This window comes from Mus caroli, chromosome 17 (assembly GCF_900094665.2).
Source record: "Mus caroli chromosome 17, CAROLI_EIJ_v1.1, whole genome shotgun sequence".
NCBI lineage: Eukaryota > Metazoa > Chordata > Mammalia > Rodentia > Muridae > Mus > Mus caroli.
Genome location: NC_034586.1, coordinates 82,086,461 through 82,112,229, shown reverse-complemented (window position 1 = coordinate 82,112,229; position 25,769 = coordinate 82,086,461). Strand labels below are relative to the sequence as shown.

Genomic DNA, 25,769 nt, shown 5'->3' with positions numbered 1-25,769 from the left:
ACACACACACACACACACACACACATGCACAGAACACTTCTTCCTTAGTGGCTGGCTCATGGTACAGGTGTATTTTAACACATCAGGTTTCAGTTACTCCATTGAACGCCTCTATACTTCATACAAATTTTTATAATGGGAATTGACTTTCTTTGGAAAGGTGAACAATTCAGTCCTAAATTTATCAGTTTTTTTTTTAAGGTTAGATTTTATTTTCCAGTTTTCTGCCAAGTGGAGTGTGTAATCCCCAAAGTTGGGCAGCTAAGGTGGGAGGGTCATGAATTCAACTTCCCTTAGGACTAACTAGCAAGTTGGAGGTTAGCCTGGGCTATAGAACAGGTGTCTATTTAAAAATAACAAAACTTCCCAAACAAAACAAAAAGAAAACAAACAAACAAACAAACACCCTCTCCCCCCCCCCCAAACAAGAGCAACTTCCCAAGTGCAAGCACCTGACACTTGCAATGGTTTGGGAAACTGTTTCTGTCAACATTTACCAGGTCCCAACTTCCCATGTTTACCTGGTCCCTGGAGCACAGGCTTTATCTAGTTATCTAAGCTATTTTCCAAGATCACTAATAAACTTCCTCAAAAGAATAAAACTGGATAACTATGACACTACAGAAGTGTTTCAACAACATCCTAGCACTTTATTTGGTGGTGATAGTATGTTTTTAGTAATCACACGGGTTAACCTAGAAAATGCCCATAAGCTAGAACTTGGAAAAAATAAGTTGGATTCAAACTGTTGCCCAAAAACCAAAACAGAATTAGCCTGTGCTGTTCAAGTGGTGGCAGCTCAAGGGAGATCAAAGATGGCCTTCTCTGGCTTCTCTGATCCTCAGGCTCTTGCTACACTGTGCCTTCCACAGTCCTAGAGGACAGGGGAGAACAGCCAGCCTGTTGGGATCGAATCCAAGCCTGGAGCGAGGCGAGCAGGTCCAGTGCTAGCAGGCAGACCCAGGCAAGAAGCTTAGCTCCTTAGCATCTTGCACGCAGACATTCCTCATTACGTGGCTTACACGTTGCTGATGAATCTCACGTGGATGCGGTCTTGAGCCAGCAGAGGCATTTCTTTTTACATCCACCCACACGAAGGACGGAGAAAATTCTTGTTGCCTGGGACCCATGCTGGTGTTCCCCTTAGAACATCATGGTGAAAACAGAATGTTCCAGTGGGGGTGGGGGCTGCAACTTCCTATTGGCTCTGCCAACGACATTCATCTTCATTCCAGGAAGAGGGCTCTACTTATCCTCTTGCTTCCCACGTTCAACACGGATTGCCCAAGATACCATCCCTAAACAGTCGTTCCAGAGATCCCTGGGCTACAATGCATACAGATTCTGGCTACCTCCCTATAAACAAACCAGCTGACATTTCGGTTACATATTATCCTCTTGGGATTCTAGTCTCTGTTTGTTCATCTTTAGACTCCATCCTCCTCGGAGCAGTCAGACAACATGAAGTTTCTGGAAGCCAACTAAGTGAGTTTGAATTCAGGCTCTGTCACTTTTTGCTGTGTGGCCTCGCAGGACGATACTCCTACTTCTTGGGGGCACTGTAAAGACTGGGTTAGTGGTATTTAAACTGCTTGGCATTTTGGAGTACTCTATGTTATACTGGGCTGGCCCTGAAGAGGAAGAGGAACACTCGCCCGCCGAGAAGATGCCTCTCTCCAACGTTCTGAACTAGAACTAGTAACCATCTAGGACAAAATGCCCAAGAACATCAACTAAAAGGCCAGGTTTGTTTGGGTTCATGGCTTAAGCCCACGCTCACACAGCTCCATGGCTTCTGGGCTTGTGGTTTGCAACATCATGCCAAGCGCCGATGGTGAGTGGAGGCAGGAAGTACGGAGTACGGGGGAGAGCTGGGGTAAGATACGCCTCCCAAGGACTCTCTCCCTTCTGTGAAGTCCCACCTCTGGGGTTTCTGTTGTCTACCAAAGGTCTATCTAAATGAGTCTGGAGCCCTCAAGAGCTGGTCATCTTCCCATCTCTGAACTTACTCTATGGAGGACAAACTCTTTAATACAGGAGTTTCTGGGGAAACAGTCCAGAGCCCAATAACGATATTATCTATTTCTGTATTGATGAGATGGTCCCAAAATGTGACCTTCCTTGGAGACAAGGCAGAGGCAGGAGGATCTCTTTGAGTTCAAGGGCAGCCTGATCTACAGAGTAGATAGCCAGGATAGCCAGGTCTATACAGAGAAACCCTGTCTCAACACCTCCCCTCTCCCCCCAAAAAGGTATTGTAGGCAGGCCTGGGCTGAGGTAGGACATTTTACTGAATTGAGCTTTGGAAAAGAAGCAGGAAGCAGAGGCTCTCTCCGTGGACGTTCTTAGTGCCTTCATCCTATCCACACTTTTGAAGCAGGTTAAGATTAGAATGGCCTTCCTGTGCGTTCCTTATGAATTCCCCATCCAATAGACCCCGAATGTCAAATTTGCGCAGGATCTTGCAAATCGCGTATCCTGAGTTCCCTTGTGTCCTTTGCCATCTCTGATTATGAACAATCAAATCAGTGCCCACAGAAGTGTCTCCAGGCAAGCCTTGTAGACTGAAGCCAGAGCTAGAAAGGTCATTTCTCCCTCTGATATACCACGGCCCCTACAAATCAATAGGGTACTGTGAACTCAAATGGTCTAGTGGGCTGTACCCACCAGCTGGCAAGACCTTCAAAGCTACAGCGGTGGGGTTATCTGAAGTATCAGAGCCCACGGGAACAAAAAGTCCAGGCTATATGAGGAAAGGACATTGCTTTGGGTGGGGGGACAGAAATTTCAATAGACAAGGCAGAAACTCCCCCCTGCAGTGACCCATGTGACTCCCTCTGAGGAAAGCATCACACCACTATCAAAATTCAACACCCATCTAAAAATAGAGACTCTAAAAAAAGGGAGTAAAGCCTGAAATCCAGTCGACGAAGGTGCCAGGGAGAGATCGAGAGGGCTGACGTCAGCCATGAGGAAACTGGCTTTGTTTGGTCAACAGGTTAGATAACTCTGGCCTCTAGTTTTGGATTTCTACACAAACCTTTTCATTCGGATTAGGAAATGAGCAGTTGAGATACACGTGTGCCCATCGCTTACCATAGCTGGCAGCAGCCAGCGTCTCCCTCTCCCATCAGTCCCGAGATCTCTGGTCAACAGTTCTATACCAGTCAGCAGAAACCTATGCCTTCTTCAGAAGATGGCTGGCCTTCTGGATGCAGAGGGAAATGGGATGCCTGGTGCCAGTTTTCCCTTCAAGACCTCTGATGGCCTCTGGGCTCCTGGGTCACGCAAATGGCCTCCTCGGATGTTCCTGCTTGTCTTTCCTTCCTTCAGTTCATGCCATACAGAACTGCACAGGCTGTCCTTTCTAAGTCATCGTTCTCTAGAACATCTTAGAGAAGGTCTCTTCCAGAGTGAGTCTGGACTCTTGTCTGGCATCGTTCATAGTTCTAGCACTTAGTCAGAATCTCTCACACCAAGTTGTCTTTCTCACACATCCCAGGATGGATCTGTTATCCCTGAAACTTCTGCCATTCAGGATCTATTCTATGACATCTCTTGCTCTTTAAAACTCTCTGTCTCCCCCCTCCACCAGCAGTAACTGGGCGGACCCCATTCCTTCCCTACCCCTCCCTACAATGTTCTTCTACCCCAGGAGGCAAGAGTGGGTGCTGTGATCCAGTCCCAGCTCTGCCTCGCTGGGAATGTTAGTGTGAAGCTGGACAGAGTGGGGCTGCTCTGTCACATGGGGAAAGTGGCATGTGAAGGCCGTCCTGCTGGGACATGCATGGGGCCTGCACACATGAGCACACACCCATACATGGGGCCTGCACACATGAGCACATACCCACACATAGGGCCTGCACACATGAGCACACACCCACACATGGGGCCTGCATGAGCACACACCCACACATGGGGCCTGCATGAGCACACACCCACACATGGGGTCCTCATGAGCACACACCCACACATGGGGCCTGCACACATGAGCACACACCCCCACACACTACCTCAACCGAGGCACATCTACGAACCCTATGTATGAATAGGAAAATTAGCAGCATTAGAATAAACAAATAGCTTAGCAGAACGCGCGCACACACACATGCTAAAGGCTTTAACTCTTGGTCTGCGTTATGTCAGCATCAACGGCTTATTTATAAGCTACAGTCAGGTTTGTATCATAGAATGTATCACAGAGCTGGTGGTTGTGTTTTTGAGAGACCAGGGCCAGCCCTCAGACAGAGATGAACAGGGACTGTGGAGACAGAGTCTAACCTTTCAGATCAGCCCCGCTAGAAACCAAGCATTTGTGGCCATCTTCTACCCCCAGTGCAAGATTTCTGTACCAGGGCCTTACGTGGTCTCGAAGCCTGGGAACCATCCAGCTGGAGGTTATAAGAGGAAAGAGAGCGGGAATCCCATATGACGGCTGCCATTTTAGGAATATATGTATCAAGTGCATGCTATTTTAAAACAATCAGGAAACACAACATAGTTGTTCTTGTTATATAGTCATTTGAATTATTCTTTTTGTGTGTGTGTCTTTTTTGAATTTTTCAAATTTCCCACAAAGAATAAACATTCTTGGTTTTGGCCTGGGGGGGGGCACGTCTTCAACCCCAGCACTCGGGAGACTGAGATAAGTGGCTTTCTGTGAGTTTGAACCCAGTCTGGTCAGTGTAGTGAGTCCTAGGCCAGTTAGGACTACATAGTAAGATCCTATCTCGAGCAACAGAGCCCCGTGTTTGGGAACTAGCATGAAGCCAGCACTTTCCACACTGTGACACAATAAGTGTGCTCCTATAAAGTGAGACCATGATCTCCTCTGGCTGCCACTACATCCTGTGACAGAGAATGTGGTGCCTCATGACCTCAACACACTGTGACTGAATAGGAGAATGTGAGGCCCCACCCTAGCCAATTCTGGATTCGGCAAGACAGACAAAATCCGGAGACAGCTAGCCAAGCCCAAACGACAAGCTCTGGGATCAGTGACCAAGGACTTGTTTTCAAAATGGAACATGATGTAACATACTCCAGATTCACCTCTGGCTTCACCCGCTCAGATGCAGGTACACACACACAAGTGCATAAATGTGCCTATCACCCCATCCCCAAGGTTAGAGCATCGGCTGTTTGGTTGGTTGGGGTGTTTTGTTTGTTTGTTTGATATTTCTTTGAGGCAATCTTCTTAAGGGTCACCTCAAACTTTCTCTCCTCCTGCCTCGGCTTCCAAGTGTTAGATTTATAGGTCTGTGCCCGAGGTGATAAATCTTATGTTCATGTTATCATAATAACATGTGGAAATAAAGAAGAGAATAATCACGCCTGCCTTGTCATATAGCATGTGAAGAGGACGAGCTGAGCAGAAGCCTTTGAAGGCGACTCCAGTTCAGGCAAATGGCTTCCTTACATGCAAAGAAGCTAGCTGATGTGATGTGACAGTATCTAGACTAAGGGGCAACACTCCTCCCTGCTCCTCCCTATCTGCCCTGGGCTGGGGACTCTGGAGCAAAGTGAACTATATAAGCATGCATTTCATTCTAGAGTGGGTCCTTGCCTCAAAACCTGAGTGATTGATCTCTTCATCAGGCCTGATTGATATGAAATCATGTGGCCCCTCTACTTGCATTTCCACCCCCCCACACACACAGACATGCCCCTCCGTCCTCCCCAGGAGGCAGAGATTACCACTCAATGACTTTAAATACTGACCCTCCTATCAGAGTCTCCATGAGCCCTTGGTCGCTTGCAGGCCACAGGACCCCTGAGTGTGTAAACTGGCTAAGCAAGAGAAGTGGCATTGCTTCCCAGCACCCTCACCCAGGATGCTCATCGGCACCAAGGAGATGTGCTTCCTACAGTCGCCATCACTACATAAGCCACTGTGCCACACAAAGCCCAAAGCATCCATGTAGACTCATTTCACCTAAGCCTGGAAAACACTACCCACCCTAGCACTACTGCTTAGAGTCTTCTCCTGGCAAGTGTGTACCATAGAGTCCCTGAGGGCTGCTAATCCAAACCAACTAGAGGTACGGAATATCTCAGGCTTTTGTTTTCCAGAAACAGCCAGAAAATGGGCCAAAAGCCCTCCAACTCCTCCCAGGCCCTTGGACCTCCAGCATCATGTGGTCTAGCAGGACCATGGCCTACCCCTCAGATTGTTTTCTCTGCTCTCAGACTTGCCTGATTATTTATTAGATTTGCCATCTCTCTGCTGATCATCTTGCTTTCCCTTTTTTCTTTAAGGTTTGCTGTCCTGTTAAAAGTCAAAACAAACATTAGAGTTCCTTGAAACTACAAATTCTCTCCTATGTTGTCAACACTTGCTCTGGGAAGCTCTCCCCATGCCCACAGAGATGATTAAGTCACATTCGAAAAACATCTCCAGTTGCTTTTTAAGGATTTTCCATGCTGCACGTTCCCCAGGGCTGGAGGGAGACTGGCCAGCGGAGATCCTGTAGGAGCTCAGCCCCGCTTCCCCAGTTTCCTTCACAGCAAAGTCCTCCAGGATTTGGCTTCCCAGGCCTGGCAGGAAATGCCAGAGGGTGGGGGACGGGTACAGTGTGCACAACTGCAAGTTTTAAAGAGGCAATGCCACGGGTGAAACCGGCCAGGTCAGGTTTTGTGGGATCCAGTTGGAAAGGATGGATTTGTAATGGCAATGATAAAATACAAACACACAAAATCTCAAAGGGCTTGGGATTTTTAATTTTCTGTTAACCACAAAATCAAAATAAATCTACCTCCTGGGAGCTCTCTGAGCTCCAGCAGCCAATGGAACAGGCAGAGTCCTAAAAAGCAGCTCCTGCACGGGGCTCTAACCTGGAGCAGGAGGGCCATGCCTTTGAGAGCTGAGCGGGGCACCACAGCCCCCTAAAGAGGGTCCCAAGCACTGCCACATCCCTTTCTCTCAGCCTCCGACTTAGCAAGAATTTGTTTTTCTTATTTTTCTCAGTAGGCACCCCCCCCCCCACAACTTCTCCTCTTTCTCGTGTCATCTGTCCACAGAGAGACAGGAAACGGGAGCTGTGAAGTCTAGTGTGGGAGAATGCCAAATGATATCTAGAAAGAACTTCGGAGCCATCTCTAGGTGCCCGCCTTCCTCCCAATGCTAACCCTATCTCAAAGGCCAGTTCTGAAGCTTCCCTCGCCCGATTCAGGTTCTCTAGAAGCTAAAAAAAACACAGCAGGGTCTCAAGTCTAGCACAAGGTCAGAATCTGATGGGTATGTATGTATTTGTGGTTTGATTGACTGGCCAACCTGACCATTTTCATTAACAATGGGTTCTGGAATCATTTCACTTGTTTCTTATCTTCCAGAGTCTGCGGAAGAAGACTACAGCACATCACCAAGGACAGAACAGCTTAGAAGAGAGAAACCTTAAGCCCTTATTTGACTTTAGCTTGGTCCCTCAGCAGGCTGCTGCTGGCAAACTTAACTGGGCCATTATGGTTGATACCAATGGCTCTGCATAGCCATCCTTGCTGGATGCCAGGAAAGGCACAGGACCTTACTTTACACTCTCCCAAGCTCTCCCAGCCAACCTGTACATGGCGCCCAGTTTAAAGTTCTGCATAATCTACCAGGACGCCCTCAAGGCAGCTTCCAGAAGAGCTATTCCTCCCTGTATACTAAAACCTGAGTCTGTTAGTAACTTTTTTATTGCTGTAACAAGACAGCACGACCAAGGCAACCTAAGAACAAAGAGTTTCTTTGTGCTTGTGGTTCCAGAGGGGTGGAGTCCAGGATGGTGTAGCAAAGGCATGGTGGCAGAAGCAACAAGCTGAGGGCTCAGGTCTTGAGCAGCATGCAAGAAGCAAAGAGAGCACATTAGGAATGGTGAGAGGCATCTGAAGTCCAAAGCCCACCCCCAGCGACACGGTTCCCCCAACAAAGCTGCATCTCTTGAGTCTCCTCAAACACTGCCACCAACTGGAGGCCAACATTCAAGTAGCTGAGCCCGGAGGGGTCCTGCTCATTCAAACCACCACACTGGGGCTCAGCCCAAACCAACTTCACACCCACTGTTGCTCTGCCCGTTCTAATGAAGGATGAGGCAAAAATCTTAATAGGCTTGAAACAGATCTTTGTGGGTTTGAATCGTATATGAAAATCTCAGTCAAAACCACAACAGCATGGTGGCTGAGGAATGGTACTTTTTCAGGAAAAACAACATCCAAGCAAGGTTGAAAACCGAGCACGGATTGAGGCTGCCCTTTCTGCTTCCACTCCATCTCATCCTTCAAAAGCACCACTGCCCCACTAGACTTGAAGAGCAGCAGCTCCCGGCTCTTCTTGGTGTGAGTTAGTGTTAATTTACTGCAGATGTTAGTATGAGCCCCAAGTCCTGACCCCAGTCACCCACTCATCCTTCCTCAGGCAAATCCGTGTCCCGCTGATAACCCCACACCCAGCACCTACTTCATGGCAGGCATGAGATTCTAAGTTCAATTCCTAATACCCAACACACACACACACACACACACACACACACACACACACACACACACACACACGAGCACCATGCATGTCACCCTTCACTGTCTAGGACCCAGTCTGGATTGCCTTCCAAAGCACACAAATACTACAGATTCATAATGCATCCTAGAAGACTTCTTCCCATACGCATCCCCAAAAAGGAAAGTAAAATAAGAATTTTCATGAAGAACATGTGCTGTTTCTGTAAGAATAATACCAAATCAGCTGGGGGTGTGCGTGTGCTACAATGTCCATACACACACTCATCCTTTACTGCCACCTGCTGGCAGCCAGGCACTTACACGGTGACTTTTATATGGTTGGATTTCACTGTGGAATTCCAAGCATTTGTTTAGATTCAGCATCTCCTATGACATCACACAAGTTAGAAGGATGAAGGTAGCTTTTGCTTTTATTTTTTTCTTCTTCTTCTTTTGAGCTGAAGCAGCCTAGAAGCAATCTTACTGTTGATAGAAAAGAGCTGGAACCAGGTTTACACCGCATCTGTTGGTTTTTCCAATGAGTCAACACTGGGGTTGACCATTTGGCTTTTTGTTGCCACAATCTGAAAGTGCACTATCGATCTTTCATCCCTGCACAGACACACATATGGTGTTCAATCGAATGCCTATCTCTGTAAGGGTAAAATCCACTCCACCACACTAAGTCTTGGAGAGAGGTATGCAGACGGTCAAAAGTGGTCTCTGATAGCTTAGATCCCATGTGTGAGATGCCACGCTACTACCCAAGAGGTCAGCTAGCCAGGCCCTTCTTAAGCATACCTTGGTCTGGAAGCAGCAATAGAGTTGGGTTAGATAAGGGTGTTTCCGAGCCAGAGCCAAAATCCTCTTCTCTGTCATTGTGCAGTCCACATCATCGTCTTGTAGGATAACGTCCTTCTTCAAGACCTTCACAGCGTAGACTTCATCTTTGCCTTTGAGTTCCGCCAACATGACCTGCAACCAGTTTTAACACATCTGGTCAGTCTTTACACACACAGAACCAAATGATGTCAAATATCTAAATGTCAATTGTTTTTCTTTCATTTTTAATGAAGATGTTTAGGAAGTTAACATTTTAAACGTTTAGGGAAACTACCTAACTTTTTTTTTTTTAAATCTCTGGCACAGTGCTCAGGTAAGAGAAGTTTAATGCACAGGGGTTAATTAATTATTCATATCTTCATCTCCATTAGTGATACTGTAATTATCAGAGAACAAATGTAGCGTGCTTCCTATCTCTCCCTTGTATCTTTCTCTTCTCGCCTTTTCCCTCTTTCTTCATTTCTTTTGACAGTTCCCACTATGTAGCCCATGTTGGTCTTGAACTCATGACACTTCTGTTTCATCCAAGTGCTAAAATATTAGGTGTGCCCCACCATACCACACGCACATACAGACTTTCAGAAGAAGCAATATGTTATGTATTTTCCTATAAAGTCTTCATCTCTATCATGATTGCTGGTACTCAGTTCAAAGTAAATACACTATAATTAATTCTGCTATCTCCTTCATATTAGAAACTTAAGTTCTGCCCAATTAAGTTCTATATAAATTGCGCTGAGTGCTTTTGGACACAATTTAAAATTTTGTTTGGCATTATATCCTTGAAATAGACATTTTTAGAACTAAAGGGTTGAACATTTTAAACATTTCCCGATCTTTTTTTAAAAAAGACTTGTTTATTTACTTATATAAGTACATGTCTTCAGACACACCAGGAGAGGGCATCGGATCCCATTACAGATGGTTGTGAGCCACCACGTGGTTGCTCAGGACCTCTAGAAGAGCAGTCAGTGCCCTTAACCGCTGAGCCATCTCTCCAGCCCACATTTCCTGGTTTTTAAGAGGGCTACTTCAGTGAATAGCGTCTCTGAGCATGGGGCCACTTTCGCCTTCCCCTTCTGTTGGCTTGCTTCCTCTTCGTTGACAAGCGGGAGACATTACCCTGACTCTGTTTTCAACTTGCAGTCTACCTTCCTGGGAGATTTATTTTCCAGTCGATTCTCTTTGTGGGAGAGTTGTCTCCTCTGTCCAGTTATTTGGGGTTGTTACTTCTCCTAAGTCGGTACACATAAGAGACATAAAGACAGGCCTCTTGCTCTCCGCACCGGCCCTCCCTTGCCTGCTTCATGACAAGCTGCTGCTATCTTTTCTTACTGAACAGAACCTCTTTATCTTTGTGTACTTAATCGTGCCCCGTGTTTGCCTTTACGGTTTTATCCACAGTGCTGCAGGTAAAGACACAATTTCTTCCCCTGAGGGCTTATGGGGAGTCTGGTTTCTTGGCATTTTGCCTATCAGTTGGCGTTTTCAAATAGTCGAAGGTCATTCTCCTTCCTGGGGACTTTGAAGAATGCTATTCCAATGTGGCTGTCAAAGTAAACGAACATAACCCAAGGAACTTGGGAGGGTGCGGATTCTGTCACCTACAAAATACAGCCTATGTAAAACGGGCTCCAAGCTGCTTGCAATGGTGTGATTTTGCCTAAGAAGCCAGCTAAGCGCTCAGAGTCTTCAGGACCCCTATCCTGTCTACCTTATGTGCAGACCTGGGAGTTCTGACCATGCTCAGTTCCCTAAAATCCTGCTCAGATTCAGACCTAGCCCTGCTCATAGCCTAAGCCAGAGTCACACGTCAACCAGAGGCCTGGGGTCTGTTTCTTATTAAGCTAGTTTTTAAAGAATGTGATCGATTCAGCAGTTGCCACCCGAGGAAATTTCAGTAACCTCCCTGCCAGGTGATCTCAGGACAGATAGGGCAGGTGAGTGCCCGCAGAGGCAGGCCCTGTGCCTGAGGGCTTCATGGAGCCTTCCCTCAGAATGGCCTTGGAATGGTGAATTAGGCCTTTTGCTCCTGGCTGCTTCCCAGAGCCCAGCACAAATGAGAGAACCTGACCACTACACCAGGCACGGCATTAAGACAGACAAGGAGATAGAGAGTCAGATGTCTGAAATGCCCCTCATTTTTCTGGGCTCTGTGCATTTTGCCAGGCCCATCACTGAAGGGCACAGCCCCACAAGGCATAGGGTGCAGCAGAGATCTGGGGAAATGCCCTCAAGGGCAAAGGCCGGGATCCACTACACAGTTATCCAGCTCTCCTCTCACGTGGAGAAGAAGAGCAGAATGGTTAGCAAGCACCAGGAAAATCAGTTAAGGACATTCAGCTTCTAAAGTCCTACACAGGAAGGTTTGTTCTGAACCTGGAGTCCACCAAGGACAGACGCTCAGAGTTCATGCTTAAGGTTTTCCTACTGAGAAAGTGGGATTTCACATGGCTCTCTCCCTCCCTCCCTCCCTCCCTCCCTCCCTGCCTCTTCCCCCATTTGATAAATGAGAACAACTGAATCCTACGGAGGTGCCCACAGACCTTGCCAAAGCTGCCTTTGCCCAACACCTTGATGAAGTTGAACTCATCCAGCCCCAAGCGCTTGGCCTGGCCTGGCCGGACTTCCCCGTTCTCCCCGGGGCTTGCCAGCTGGCCATCGGTGGCCGACGACGCTCGGTGCTCCTCTCCTCGGTTGTCAAATGACAAGGCCTTCCGGATGTTGTTTTCAAGTTCTTTTAGTTCTAGGACCAAAGGTAAAAAGGAACTGGATTAGAACACACCTCATGAGCCATTTACATTAAGACTCAACCTTCAGAACCCATGATCATCCTTCATTTCTTCGTGGTGGCAGCAGATCCAGGGGCATCCTGTAGGTTCCTCCATCTGTCTAACACGTTTCTTTCAGTACCTAATGTACAACAAGGCGTCAATCTGCAAAGGTGAGGACACAGTTCCTGAACTGTTGGGACTTTTTGCTACCAAAGGCCTCTGAAGGCCTAGCAACCGTGTCCATAATTTCGGTGTGGTGAGACAACATGTCTTCCCTGAATCTCTGCAGACTCGGGGGCAACAGGCACCCTTCCCTTCAACTTTCCTTTGAAGATGAGAACACTCAGAAGCCACCCTCACAGGCGGTCCTGGTGACAGAATCACTCACTCACTCACTCACAGGGGCTGTGAACTAGAACCAAAAGAACTTGAAAACAACATCTAGGAAGCCTTTGTTTTACTAAACGCCTTTACTTAGCCTTGAGGTTGGCTTTATTCTGAGTACTTGCCCCACACGAAGCTACCTAATAGAATGAGCCACACAGGCTTATCATTAACAAAGGTTAGTTTCCCACAATGGCATGCCACAAACTTATCTCTGCTGGGTCAGGAATTCCGCAGTACAATTTCTCAACTACGAGATAGTCTTGTGGCCTTCTGGAGTATGTGACCTAAATTACCTGGATGACAGTGCTGGGTGGCCCTCTGACCCTTTCTATATGAAGAAGGTCTTTTATGGTTAGACATTCATTCGCCAACATGAGTACTCATCTGTGTAGTATGGGTGTCCTGACATGATCCTACTGTAAAAGACTCTCATGAGTAACAGGGGTTACAGACGGTGACAGAGCATTTATTCCTTGGAATGAAGACAGGTCAGTGAGCAGCACCTCTGGAGAGGAAGATCTCTGCTTCCTTTCCAGAAGGACTCGAGTCCTAAGGGCCCATGCAGGGGATCTGGAGTGAACTCATAACGGGGTGGAAGGACAACAGCCAAGCCCGCAGACAGCCCTGCATGACAGACTCAGAAGTTCTGTAGCTCACTCACTCCAAGGTATGATTTTTGTCCCGCTGGGAAGGCCTTAGTTGTTAAGAGCATCTTGGAAGGTAGAACTCAGGTGTCTGAAGACCCCAAAGTTCAAAGAAAATGGCTTTCTGAATTCTTACCGAAGAGGAGAAACAGTTTCTCGCTCACCTCAGTTTTGTGATATGTTACATATCCTTTAGTTCTCGTGTGAGGCTGGGAAGCATGGGACCTGCCTGGATGGCACATCTGTCCGAATAAAGCCCCAAGAGGCACAGCAGACAGCACGCCAGGCAAGAGCCAGGCCTGGAAATCAGGGGTATGTCACTCTACCTAGGTCTGTTATCATTGGACCCCATCTCTTTGAGGTTTCAGGACATTCTGTCTTAAACGGGGAAAAGCTGAAAATGTCTGACTGGCCCAGGATAGGATCTCTAAGCTGATTACTTTGGGAGGGATGGAATCTCTTTTGGAATGAAGTAAAGACGCAGAAAGTGAAAGAGGCTGGAAGAGGAGCTGAGATGGACTAATCTATAGTCTCAAGACTGGTGAAGGGCCACCGAAACGGTCCTGCTCACTCCTGAGTAAGAAGCGCTGTGTCACAGTGATGACCTCCAATGAGGAGTTCATTGTTCAGGAGAGGCACAGGCCAGTCCTGGACACCAACTTGGTTCTGGGCCTCAGGACAAGCACTTTCAATGCTGAGCTCCCATTTCTTAGCCTATTACCTGGTATAGAGCTGATGTGGGTAAAATATTAGCAATAACACCTCAGAAAGGGCCACAGAGAAGGGCACCACCATACAGTGAGGTCATTCCACCTTGTGGAAGCATGCAGCTCTTTCCGGGGATGTTTGGGACCCATTTGTCACCATAAGGGGAGGTTTCAGACAGAAGTCCTTGCGTAGTTCTAGCATCTCAGATTCCATAAATGTATACCCACTATGCGTGCGCACAGAACTTACTGTCTTAAGTCTATTTAGTCTGAAGGGAAGAGAGACATCAGAGTGTAGGCAGAGGAGAGTCGGGCCTAGGGCTGACTCCCCCTGCTTCCCAAATTTCATCTATTTACATCTGTTCATTCAAAGAATAGGAGAAGAGACATCATCCCTAAATCAGCCTGATCTCAAATCTTGGGGTGCCACCATTAATGGGGAGGGCTGGAAGGCAAGTATACGGACATGTCTAGGTCCAGCCAGAAGGATGGCACGGTGAGCAAAGGTCTGGGACCTCTCGTCCCAGTAACAGACTGCATCCCACACATGTGGGCCTCCCGCTAACCCTAGGCTGGAGGGAACAGAGGCGAGCACTCCTGCGTAGCGCCCTCAAGAAAGCCTTGTAAGCCTGCAAGAGCAACTACTGCCATATCAACAAGGAAGTAGTGTGTGGGGACCTGCTGGTAGGAGTGCTGGCTGCACTGAACAGCAAGTGACAGGGGTCATTGGTAAGAGGCAAATCTGAGTCTCACCCTGGTCACAAGGGGAGGTGGGCGCTGACTTGGATCGGTCGTCTTCAGATGGGGAGTTTCCAGAAGCAGGCTGTGGGGACTCAGCACCAGCAGCGAGCTAAAGAGAGCAGAGGGCGGGAGAATCGTCAGAGAGAATGCCTGTGTTATCAAAAGCACTGAGACACCGTACAGACGCTCAGACGTGCAGCAGTGTCCCATCAGATGGAGAGCAGGTGCTTAAGGATTCATGTGCCAACTGAATGGAAAAACAAAACAAAACGCGAAAGATCTCCACTGCCTCCTCAAATATTTATCCTTGTCAAAGACAGATGGCCTCTAAAGCCAAGCTCTGCTCCAGTCTTTCCTTGACACCTCACACACATCTCTCCCCATTCCTCACTCCCAACCCCACAATATCCATATAGTGCAAGTTCGACCAGCTCTACTCTGTTTGGTATTTACTCAATGGTCTTATTCACCTTTATATCAATGACAGCACCTGCAGGTTATATTGTGTGGGGTTCTCTCCTTAGACAGACTTTCCAGTACTGTCACTGCTCCTCGTAGCTGGCATAACAGGCGCTCATTAATATTTTTAGATGTCATTTAAACCCATTAGCACATTTTAGTGGAAGAATCTCAGTCACATTTGTCCCCTGGGATACCGCTGGCAGGTCCCGCTTAAGTGCCAGTATGGATCTAGAGTTCACAAGAATTCCGGCTCCCTCTGCTCTTAGTCTTCCCAAGGGTCTTTTCTAGCAAAAGGTCTGAGACTCCTGCAAAGACCGTCTAGCTTCTGACCAAGGCTATGTCTCTCCCCTCTCTGTCAGGTCAACAACTGAAGCTTCCCCTCAGGACTGTCACTCAGTGGAGATCGCTGGGTGATAACTCCTGGGCGCTTTCTCTACCTGTTCTTACATTTCCCAGCCGGTCCTTTCTCATCACGAGTCCACAAACTTAAGTCTCCAAATGTAAGTCAGTGGACAGCGCCTTGTCACCGGAAGCACAGCCGGTGTGGATACAGGACAGAAGAGTCCTCTTGTGACAGAGCCTGTCCCACTTCTGCAGAGAGAAGCCATTCCTCCGACGAGGACTTTCTCTGGCGCTCATCCCTGGTGCAAGGCACCAGAGGCCTAGCTAAGCCTGCCTCTTTAGGGGTCCTAGTTTTACTGGCTAGTGTCACAGTGGCTTTGCAATTCCAGTGCCTTGGGGCACCAAAAAAAGTGTTTTGCTTTTTTTCCCCAGCAGGATTCACAGATCCTAGAGAAGCCACGCAATGTTTAAGACCTCACAGTTACTGGGGAGAGGGTAGTTTCTTCGGGGCTTACAAAACAGCTTTGTTTGTTGTGAAGACATAAGAGAGAGTTAAAAAGATGAACGTTGTCTCCCCATCAGTGGGAACCACGCTTTTCTGGAGGCATGAAGGAAAGGACACAGGCATGTTCAAAACCAAGAAGAGTGGGAAATGTAGGCTCCTCTGAAGGGACTTCAGGCCAAGGGTAGAGCAAAGGCCAGGAGGCACCTAGAGACACACTTGCTCCCCTAGAATACCACTTTTGCTATTTGTAGGACACCTGGCAGGTGGGGCCACTCCCTGGCCACCCACAGCAGCACTGTCTATTCTGACAACGTGGCTCTGATCCTCCTTATAACCTGCTTTCCAGAGGCCTCTAAAACTTTCTAGAGCGGGCACTAGGGCTGAAGCAGAGCCAGCTCTGTTTACATCCGTAGGCTTTGACTCATCAAAGAACAAATTAGAAAAATACAACTCTTCCAAATGACACTTAGAATGTCATATGGGTAAATGGGGCTTTGGTCTCTAAGGAAAGGCCATGCATTCTTCAGTCGATTTCCTGACCAACTCAGTGCTAGATGAGGGAGCCAGCTCCTCTGTGTGCCCAGGTCTCCTCAACACCAGGGCCCAGATTCGGACACTAAGTACTGCAGGACAGCTCTGGTAGCAGCTTAGTCTGCTTCCGTGCCTAAAGCAGCAGAGATCCCAGGGAACTGGTGGGAGTTGAATGACCCCGAGACCATCAGAAGACATGGATATTTACATTACAATTCATAGTGGTGGCACAGTTACAGTTATGAAGTAGCGATGAACAATTCTATGGGTGGGAGTCACCACAACATGAGGAACTGTATTAAAGGGTCCCCGCACGAGGAAGGCTGAGAACCATTGTTCTAGAGTGTCAGGTTTTTTTTTTTTTTTTTTTTTTCTAGAAGGGACTTCAAGATCCTCATCTCAAAGCTTGTTTTCTCTGGTGAGCTTTTTATTCTGTTGTGTTCCTGACAACTGAACTCCGGTTTCATGGACACGAAGGAAGAGACTCTAGCACTAACACCCCTAACCCACACATAGCTCTTAAGGCTTGCTTTGCCATCTGCTTCCTCCGATTTTGAAGTGTAATGAGCCTTTCGTGTTATCTGGCCTCTTTCTACAAACACATGCTATTTTTGAGTAAGGTGCTGATCCTAAACCCAGGAATCTCCCACCCTCACGTAAGGATACCCCCAGAAGCAGGCCTGGAGAGACCTCCGAATAATCCACGTTGTCTTCCTTACCTTTTTCCTCCTTTGGCCACTGTTGGTGATTTTGTCTGGAGTAACACCGAGGTCAGCCAGCACTTTGGCAATTCCTCTGGCGTCTACCCCACAGTTGGGAGCCACGTTGGTCTCACATCGCCGGTGAACATTCATTTTGCAGACTGTAAGGGAGACATAGACAGCCAATGCTCACGCCCCAAACATGACCTTTACCAAGTTACAGAAGGAACGTGCTCACTTGGAAGAGGTTGGAAAATGAAGAAAAATAAAAACAGATAAAACCACCGCCTATCCCATTAGAGAGAACTACTGTCATCCAGCAGCCACCTTGCAGAGAATGTCCAGAAGATGAGGGCTCTGGGTGTTTCTCCCTGCCGCTTTCCCTGCACACACGAAGAACAAGCAGCAGGCACATTTACACTTCCTTTAGGCCAACAGGAAGCTGCCTCTGCAAGAACCAAATTATTTTCACTGACCCAAATGATTCTAGGCCCAAATAGATGCATGCCACATATGTGGTCTACCCGCTGCTCTGCTGTGGGTCACATGATATAGGGAGCCCCCCTGGTAATCACAGGAGACACTCAGCCAGCTTCCAACAGGGCCAGAGAAAACCCAATGGCCCTGAAATAGGCCAGAGAAGAAATACCTTCCTTGAGCTTTACTCCTGGGTTTTATCAGCTCCTAACAAAACCATTCTAATCACCCCATTCTGCCGGAGGGGTTTGTACTCCATAGGCACAAGCTACCTATAAGACACCACAGAGCATTCACTGCCAGTCCTTTAGCCTAGAAGATCATATCTGGTTATCAAGAAAAAATACAAAACATATAAAAGAGTTTGAGGAGATGGAGCAATGGATCTAGACTCTGACATAGCAAGGATGTTGGAACTTTCAAACTGGGCTAATAAGCTTTAACAGACTCTGAGGGTATAGCTCAATGGTAGAATACTTGCCTACCTACTAATGCATAGGGCCCTGGGTTCCATCTTGGATGGTGGGGATGGGGGGGACAGTTTAAGGAGACCTGTCCCTTCAAGGATTCCACTACTTTCCAAACCAAACTGTGGCCCGAGCCTCTGACACAAGGGCCAGGGGACGATGTTTAAAATCCAAACCGTCACATGGGTATGATGACAGTGACTGTTTTACTCATAAGACCCCAAACCGCAAAGGACGTGATGCTAGCACACGGCAGCTCAACTGTTACAAGTGTCCTGGTATATTGCTAGTTGTTGTTATCAGCCTCTTACTGTACCTACATTCATAATTGCAACTCTGACACATGCATAAGAAAGGAAGAAACACGGCACACATAAATTTAATATTTGCAGTTTCCAGTGTCCAAGGGAGCTCTTGGCCGTATCTCCTGCCACTTCCTTTAGAGGGAATCTGCTTCTTTGTACCACAGTATATTAACCAGATACAGATAGTTTTAGAACAAGCATAGCCATCGTATTAAAAGAGGGGCAGTGATAAACGAGCCGGCTCACCAAGGAGATAAAATCCCTGGTGCGTATGCACCTAGCAAGAAAATGTCAAAATGTACCTGATTAAAAAAAATGAAAACAAAAAAACAAAAAAAAACTGGATGGCCTCACTATTAGATTCAGAGACTTCAATACTCCTCTACCAGACAGGAAAAGACTTGAAGACAGAAAATCCCCGAGGTCATGGTTAAATGCTGCAGCTATATCAATAACATGGATAGACCTGAGTCCACTGACTTTCATCCAACAGAAAGACACACACTGTCTGCAGCACACAGAAATGTCCCTTTGTATACACCACATGCTGGACCATAAAAAGCCATAAAAATCAAACTGTTTTAGAACTGTTGTGACTTTACATCCTAGCCTGCAACAGACCATCAGATGAGGTGTACATGGTTACAATTGGATCCAGGAGCTGCAGTACGAGGGGGGTAGCTGTTCATGAGGAGCAATTGCTATAGAGGCCTCTATTACTGTGCTCCAGCTCTGGGGCTATAAGCATGTTGGGTGCTAGGCCAGTGAAGTCAGGAATGGCCCAGCGCTTCCAGATGGTCAGCGGGCTTTAGAACCAAGGCTAGGCTGTGTCTGCATAGTGGGTCTGAGGCTGGGGTTATCATGGTGGCAAAAGCTCCAGGCTATTGGGGCCATCGAAGCTGGGAGTATCACCAAGCTACCTATCCTGCCCCCACTAAAACACCTCTTTCCATACCACCACATTAAGAACCCAAAACAACTGTACTACAACAACCAGGGCATCTACCTGGGAATTCCCCATAATAGCTGGATGGCTAAGGCCCAGAAGGGTGATGATTACAACAAACTACAGCTTTCAGAAAGGGAAAGTGGGCCAGAGAGATGGCTCCGCCTTTAGAGGCTATGCTCACAACCAAACTGACAATCTGAGAGGACTCGTGTCTTCAGAGCAGTGCACATGGACTGTTACGTTGCTATGGAGGAAGGTGAGCGGACCCTGACTCCTCACAGAAGCTGGAATTCTAAGGGAACACAGGAAGTTCCAAGAAGCAGACACCGGGCTGGAGTCGGGCAGTCTTGCTCCAGGCATGAGCTCCAGATCAGCGGAGGTCACTCTGTAGGACTGTGAAAGCTGTATGTCTACATTTTATTCCAAATAGTTGTGTAGCATTTACACGATTTCTGATTTCAGACCACAGCGGTGTGGAACTAGAAGCCGGTAACAGAAAGATAACTGGAGAATCTCAAACCAACTAACGAGGAAGACAAAGGAAGACTCCCAGGGGGAAGCTGATTGATATGGAAGGGACAGCTTTATCAAATTTGATGAGATGCAGCCAAAGCATGCTTAGGGGGAACTTTGTAGCACACAATGTGAATGTATTAGAAAGAAAAGGTCCCTAAGTCATCTAAGCAACTAGAAACTAAGCGTCTAAGAAACTAGAAAAATGTACAAATTACATCCAGGATAAGGATAAGATAAAAACGCATCAAAATCAACTGGATTATAAATGCAGTCAAGTGAGAAAGAGCTGTTTGGTTTTGTTCACCAGGAAGGAAGGGGGAGGAGGAGGGGAGGGAGAGAGAAAAAGAAGAGAGAGGGGGAGGGGAGGGGAGGGAGTGAGAGGGAGGGAAGGGGGAGAGAGGGAGAGAGAGAGAGAGAGAGAGAGAGAGAGAGAGAGAGAGAGAGAGAGAGAGTGATACTACTACACCATTCTATTAATATTAAAACGCACAAAATTTAAAACACTGTCAATATCCAATCCAATACTGGTCAAGACGTAAGATATAAAACCCTCGTTCACTGCTAGTTCAAGGGTGGAGGAAGACCAGCACGCACTGCCATTTTAGCTATTAGACAACTCAGGTGCCGCTAACCCTGAAAAAGTTCTCTTTACCATAGAATCCAGCAAGTATAAATCGGAGGTTCTCCTTATACCAAAATCAGTTGAAAATTTACTTCTACACCAAAAACCTGCCCGTGGATGTTTTCGGCAGCTGTTTTCATAATCCTCCGACACAGGGGACTGCCTTCTATGCCACAGGGCTGGATGCATGTCATGTAGAACTGTCTCATCTCACAGATCTTCTGATGCCCACCATAGGCCTCAATGGAAACTGTGGACTTCGCACGATGGTAGCATGTTGGCGCAGGTCCACCAGTGTTAACCAGTGGATCACTCTGGTGTGGAACACTTATGGTGGGGCCTATGCATGTGTGGGGGACAGGGATCTATGGGGGACTCTACACTTCTGCTCTGCTTTGCTAGGAGACCCAAACGTCCCTACAAAGTCCCGGCCTGGACTGGGCACAGCATAGAGGCTCCAGCTGAATGGATGCCTCAGGATGAAGGAAGGCAACGTGGGAATAGAAGTTTTTTCAGTTACACAACCAAACAAGAAAACTCTACCATAGCCCTCTGGGTCTGGACCAGGTATCACTGAGAAGGCCTGAGCATGCTCAGGCAGAACATATAGTCCAGGACACTTTGCCTCTGTTTGGCTTTCCACCTCTCCCCCATCAGCAAGTCAGCAACACCCAACTCTCTGTCCTGCCTGCCCAGCAACACTGGACAACACTCCCTTGCCCAAGAGCAACTAACTTGCCTGTTCAGTTTTACTGGGGCGCCCTCTGGTGTTTAAACGTCAGATCTGTCCTTCCCCAGGTTGGATTTGGGTTGGTAGGCTAGTGAACTGGTGGTTTTAAAGAGGACTGTGCCTCAGACAACTTGAGGAAGAGGCAGAGAAAGGACTTTGAGAAGCCTAGTTCTGGGACAAAGCTGGCTGGGCATAGGGGTACTGGGTGACTGAAGTACCCACAGGCTCCTGGAGGCTGTGGTGACACCAGGAAGACACAGACCAAAACATGGAGTGTGCCATTTGTGACCTAATGAAACCTGAGTGACATTCACATGAAGCAACACACACACACACACACACACACACACACACACACACACACAGAGGACTATGAGGAAATACCAAATAATGCTGTTAGCCCCAAACTGCACCCCACACAGCCCTGAACTGCCTGATAACAATTCATTTGCACTGGCTTCTTAAAGATGAAAATATGCCCAAGTAAACAAGTCACTTTGCCTTGGTGGGGCTCTTATTCATTTTAAAGAGCCACTATCACTCTGTCACCTAGCTTGTATTCCTGGTGAGCTGAGCACCCAAAATATGCAGGTGGGACTGCAGCAGCAGGGCCATGCTAGACCAGTCTGGGATTTGGGCACAGGGACCTGCACAGTCTGTATTATGCTCTACTATTATGCTCTACTATCTGGTGTGTGTGTGTGTGTGTGTGTGTGTGTGAGAGAGAGAGAGAGAGAGAGAGAGAGAGAGAGAGAGAGAGAGAGACGGGGTGGGGGTGGGGTTCTCTGTGTAGCCCCGGCTGTCACGGAACTCGCTTTATAGATCTAGGCTGGCTTTGAATTCACGGAGATTGGCCTGCCTCTGCCTCCTGAGTGCTGGGACTAAAGGCGTGCGCCACCACTGGACTTGGATAAAATCTTAAACGCATATTCACTGCTGGTCTCTACTTTCCCTGCTCTCACACAGTGCTTGGTGGGGTGGGGTGGGGGTGTATTCCTACCAATCTTTGCTGCTTCCCTCCTACCCATGTGGTCCTTCCTTCCTGTGCTCTTTGCAGCTTATGCAAGAATCAACCATCTCAGGCCCTAAAGGTCCATCCTTGACTCTCCTCTCCTCACACCTGAGGCCCTCGGGCTGAGGGTAATATCTTCTTTACAGCTACTCCTACCAATCATTGGAAATGCTAAGCTGACTCAGCAAGAATGGCCAGCAGCATGATGGCTCCCTCAAGCTAAACAACCCATCACCAGGTCAAATTTGCCATTTTGTCCCCAGCCCTGGCCTTCCTCCCACAGCTGCTCTTCCACAGAGCGTGCCCTTATCTTCATGGCTGGTCTAGTCACTCCAGACTGTGAATTCGCCTGCTTTAACATTGTTATTCTCCTTTATTTTTACAGCAACCATGATTTACAATGTCTTAGCAACATCCCTTCGGTGATCAGTGTGTCCATACCCCGCTTATTTCCTTATATGGCATTTATTAAAAGATGGTTATGATTTATTCATATAATCAGGACAGAAAATAAAACTTAATTTAAAACCACTCTCCATGTAAACATCTTACTTTGCTCACGGTTGTCTAAGACTGTGGGCACACTGGATCATGTGCATAACGAGGCCCTTTTTTCAGGCTCTTTGAATATGTTTCCACGTGTCACGTTGGTGTGCTATTCCTGCACACCAGCACGCTCACTGGAACAGACACGTGGGAGATGGCGTAGCAGGAGCAGAGCGGGGGAACCCGAGATAGGGGCTCCGTTTCTATGACTAAGCCATGGGGCATGAGCATGCTACCTTATTTCTGAGCCTCAGTTTCTGCCATAGGGATGTAGTCATCTATGCACAGCCCCTGGAGGATCAGTAAGATTACAGGTGACAATGCCCTCGTGTGACATTCTTCAAGAGCCAACTCCAAGCAAAGGCTGGAGAGAGAAGTCCACCAGCTTATACCTATTCCTTCATTAATCTTCAAAAACTATGCCCTCCCTCTCTGGCCAGTGCCTCTTTTCATTATATCTTCCATTTTGTTTCTCCTGGGCTGCAGCCACTTTATGAGGCATAGCCACGTCTTCCTTGTCACGTGTCCTCCACACTCCTGGCCACTTTCTTCCAAGAGAGGTCTTAATGGGAAAACAGTCAAGAGACAATGGCTTATCAAGGGTACGTGGCCAATTCCCCAGCCAAATCTGGAACCCACTCTAGAAAGAAACGCTACGGGGACAGAATGCTTTTTTTTTTTTTGCGAAAGGGAAAATGAAGGGAGGGGGGACTGGATCCTGGGCTGAGGGGTCGGGAAGAGACTCACCTTTACACTGCAAGCCCTGCCGCAAGAGGCCCCAGAGCAGGGACCCACAGTGGTCACAGAACGTGGGGACCTTGTAGTTGTGGATCCCGAACTTGTGGGGCATATTGACGCTGAACCGTTGGGAGCCCACCTGCAGGAACAGGAAGACACACTGTCAGCACTCATCTCCTCTGGGGAGCTCACTGCTCCCTGGGTTCTCTGAAGGCACAAACCACTGCAGGCCCCTGAAGGGAACCTCTCCTCTGGCCCAGCTTTCCCTTCCTAATTCACAGGCAAGACGAGGCTGCTTCCCATGTCTGCTCCAAGACTTCAGGCCTCTACATGATCATAACAGGCAATTAGCAGTGAGCACCTCACACTGAAGTCGGTCACAAGACATCCCTGGGTGCCGTCAACATGGCTTTGTTGCACAGAGGTCTAGCCTGGAAAAGAGAAGCTTCCAGCAGCTTAAGATGAAATCCAAGACCCCATAAAGTAGCACATATATTCTGCACAGTATGGAGGATGAAGATGGCGAATAGATCGATGGCCACAGGACACTCAGTTAGACACTACTGCCTTAAACTCTCCCACCACCATAGCGGGTGGGGCTACTGGTTCCTCAGCTTCGCTGACAAGAAAATGAAAGTGCTGTGGGATTCAGAACCATGCAAGAGATGCAAAGACAGGCCCGAGTGCCCATGTGTGCAATTTCAGAGCTCTGGGTTCTAATCAACTCTGCTGCTACTTGCTCATTTGGTGAAAAGGAGAAAGGTGTGGGACAGAATAGACTGAGAGGACATTGAACAGAAACTCAAGTGTCCGGGCAGTGGCTCAGCTCTGGGTGTATGGGCAGTGGCCCAGCCTTGGGTTTCCAGGTTCCCTGGAACCTCAAGACTGCTTATTTGGAATATAAGGACAGTTTTTCGTCTCCACCTGATGTCATAGGAGAGTGAGGTCTGCAAACTAATGGAGAAGTGACGGGGACATGAAGATTTCTACAGAGCTGAGAGTCACCAATCAGCACTGTTTACCTTCTCGAGTCTCCTCAGAACCTCCCGAGAGCAACTCCCTGCCCACCTGGTGAGGCAGCCACGTGAACCGGCCCTTCTGAGACAGGGCAGGAAAGCCTGGGAAGAAAGATGCGCTTCTGACCCTAGGAACCAAGGAGGGGGTAGTGCGTAGGGTGCCTTAGATCATCAGCTGACTGTGGCATGGAAAGGTCCCCTTGGCGGACTCAGAGACAATGAGAGCTGGACACAGACACTGATCTAGGTGCAGATATGAAGCCATGCCTATGGTGTCCCCCATTATCCAGCTCCCAGAAATGGTTGGTCCTCCCATGTAGCCAGAATGCTACTTATACCTCTCTCATCTATGGGCATCCATTAGGGTCCTGTCAGAGTACAAGTATCCCCAGGGCTACTGAGAAGAATTGTGTCCACCCACCTTAGATTCATGGCGCACGAGTGTTGTGTGTGTCAGTCACACATGTTCCTTTCTGACTCCTCAGATCTGGTGAGGTCACTGTCTACTCTATTCCTGCAGTTCTCATATACGGTCGACATATATGAGAAGAGAAACTAACCGACGAGGAATAATTTTTTTTTGTTTTGTTTTGTTTTTTTGTTTTTGTTTTTCGAGACAGGGTTTCTCTGTGTAGCCCTGGCTGTCCTGGCACTCACTTTGTAGACCAGGCTGGCCTCGAACTCAGAAATCCGCCTGCCTCTGCCTTCCGAGTGCTGGGATTAAAGGCGTGCGCCACCACGCCCAGCTTAGGAATAATTTAATAAAGGTATGAGTGGCAGACCAAGGTGAAGCGGTAGGGAAAGTTGACCCAGGTAATCGGGAGGCCAACGGGGTTGGAGACAGCTGTACGGATCTCAACTGGGACCAACAAAGATTCCCAGCTATCAGAACAGTGAGAAGATAATGAGATGGTGAGAAACATCTCCAAGAACACGCCAGAGTCATATGGAGAAGCAAACCCCAAGACAACACACTCACAAGTAGATATGTCCATGGGAGTATGTGTGCGCATATAGAAGAGAATTGCAAGATTCAAAAAAATCAGACAAAAGCCAAGGCATCAGGAAGACACGGCATTCCTGTTTACTGCACCAGCAAGGAGTACGCAGACTGACACAAGACAAGCAACTGGGCAAGCGCTCATGGTGGGAAAGAAGGCATCCAGGGCACCTGACATCACCAGAACACTTTGTTTTTATTTGAGCTGGAGTCTTTCTGTGGAGCCCCATCTGTCTTCAAACTCTCTATTAAAGCAGAGCATTTTTGAATAGAGGATGTTGG

General features: G+C 47.8%; 1 protein-coding gene across 2 annotated transcripts in view; it reads right to left on the bottom strand.

Annotated features, from left to right (window-relative positions):
* Positions 1-25,769, bottom strand: part of Prkce (protein kinase C epsilon) — a 479,816-nt gene that overhangs the window by 147,455 nt on the left and 306,592 nt on the right. For both annotated transcript variants that reach the window (XM_021186165.2, XM_029471044.1), the window contains exons 6-10: positions 23,481-23,610; positions 17,128-17,270; positions 14,581-14,677; positions 11,862-12,061; positions 9,274-9,447 (exon numbers count right to left, since the gene is read on the bottom strand). In XM_021186165.2, the coding sequence (XP_021041824.1) occupies positions 9,274-9,447; positions 11,862-12,061; positions 14,581-14,677; positions 17,128-17,270; positions 23,481-23,610 (744 nt within the window). The remainder of the gene's footprint in view (positions 1-9,273; positions 9,448-11,861; positions 12,062-14,580; positions 14,678-17,127; positions 17,271-23,480; positions 23,611-25,769) is intronic.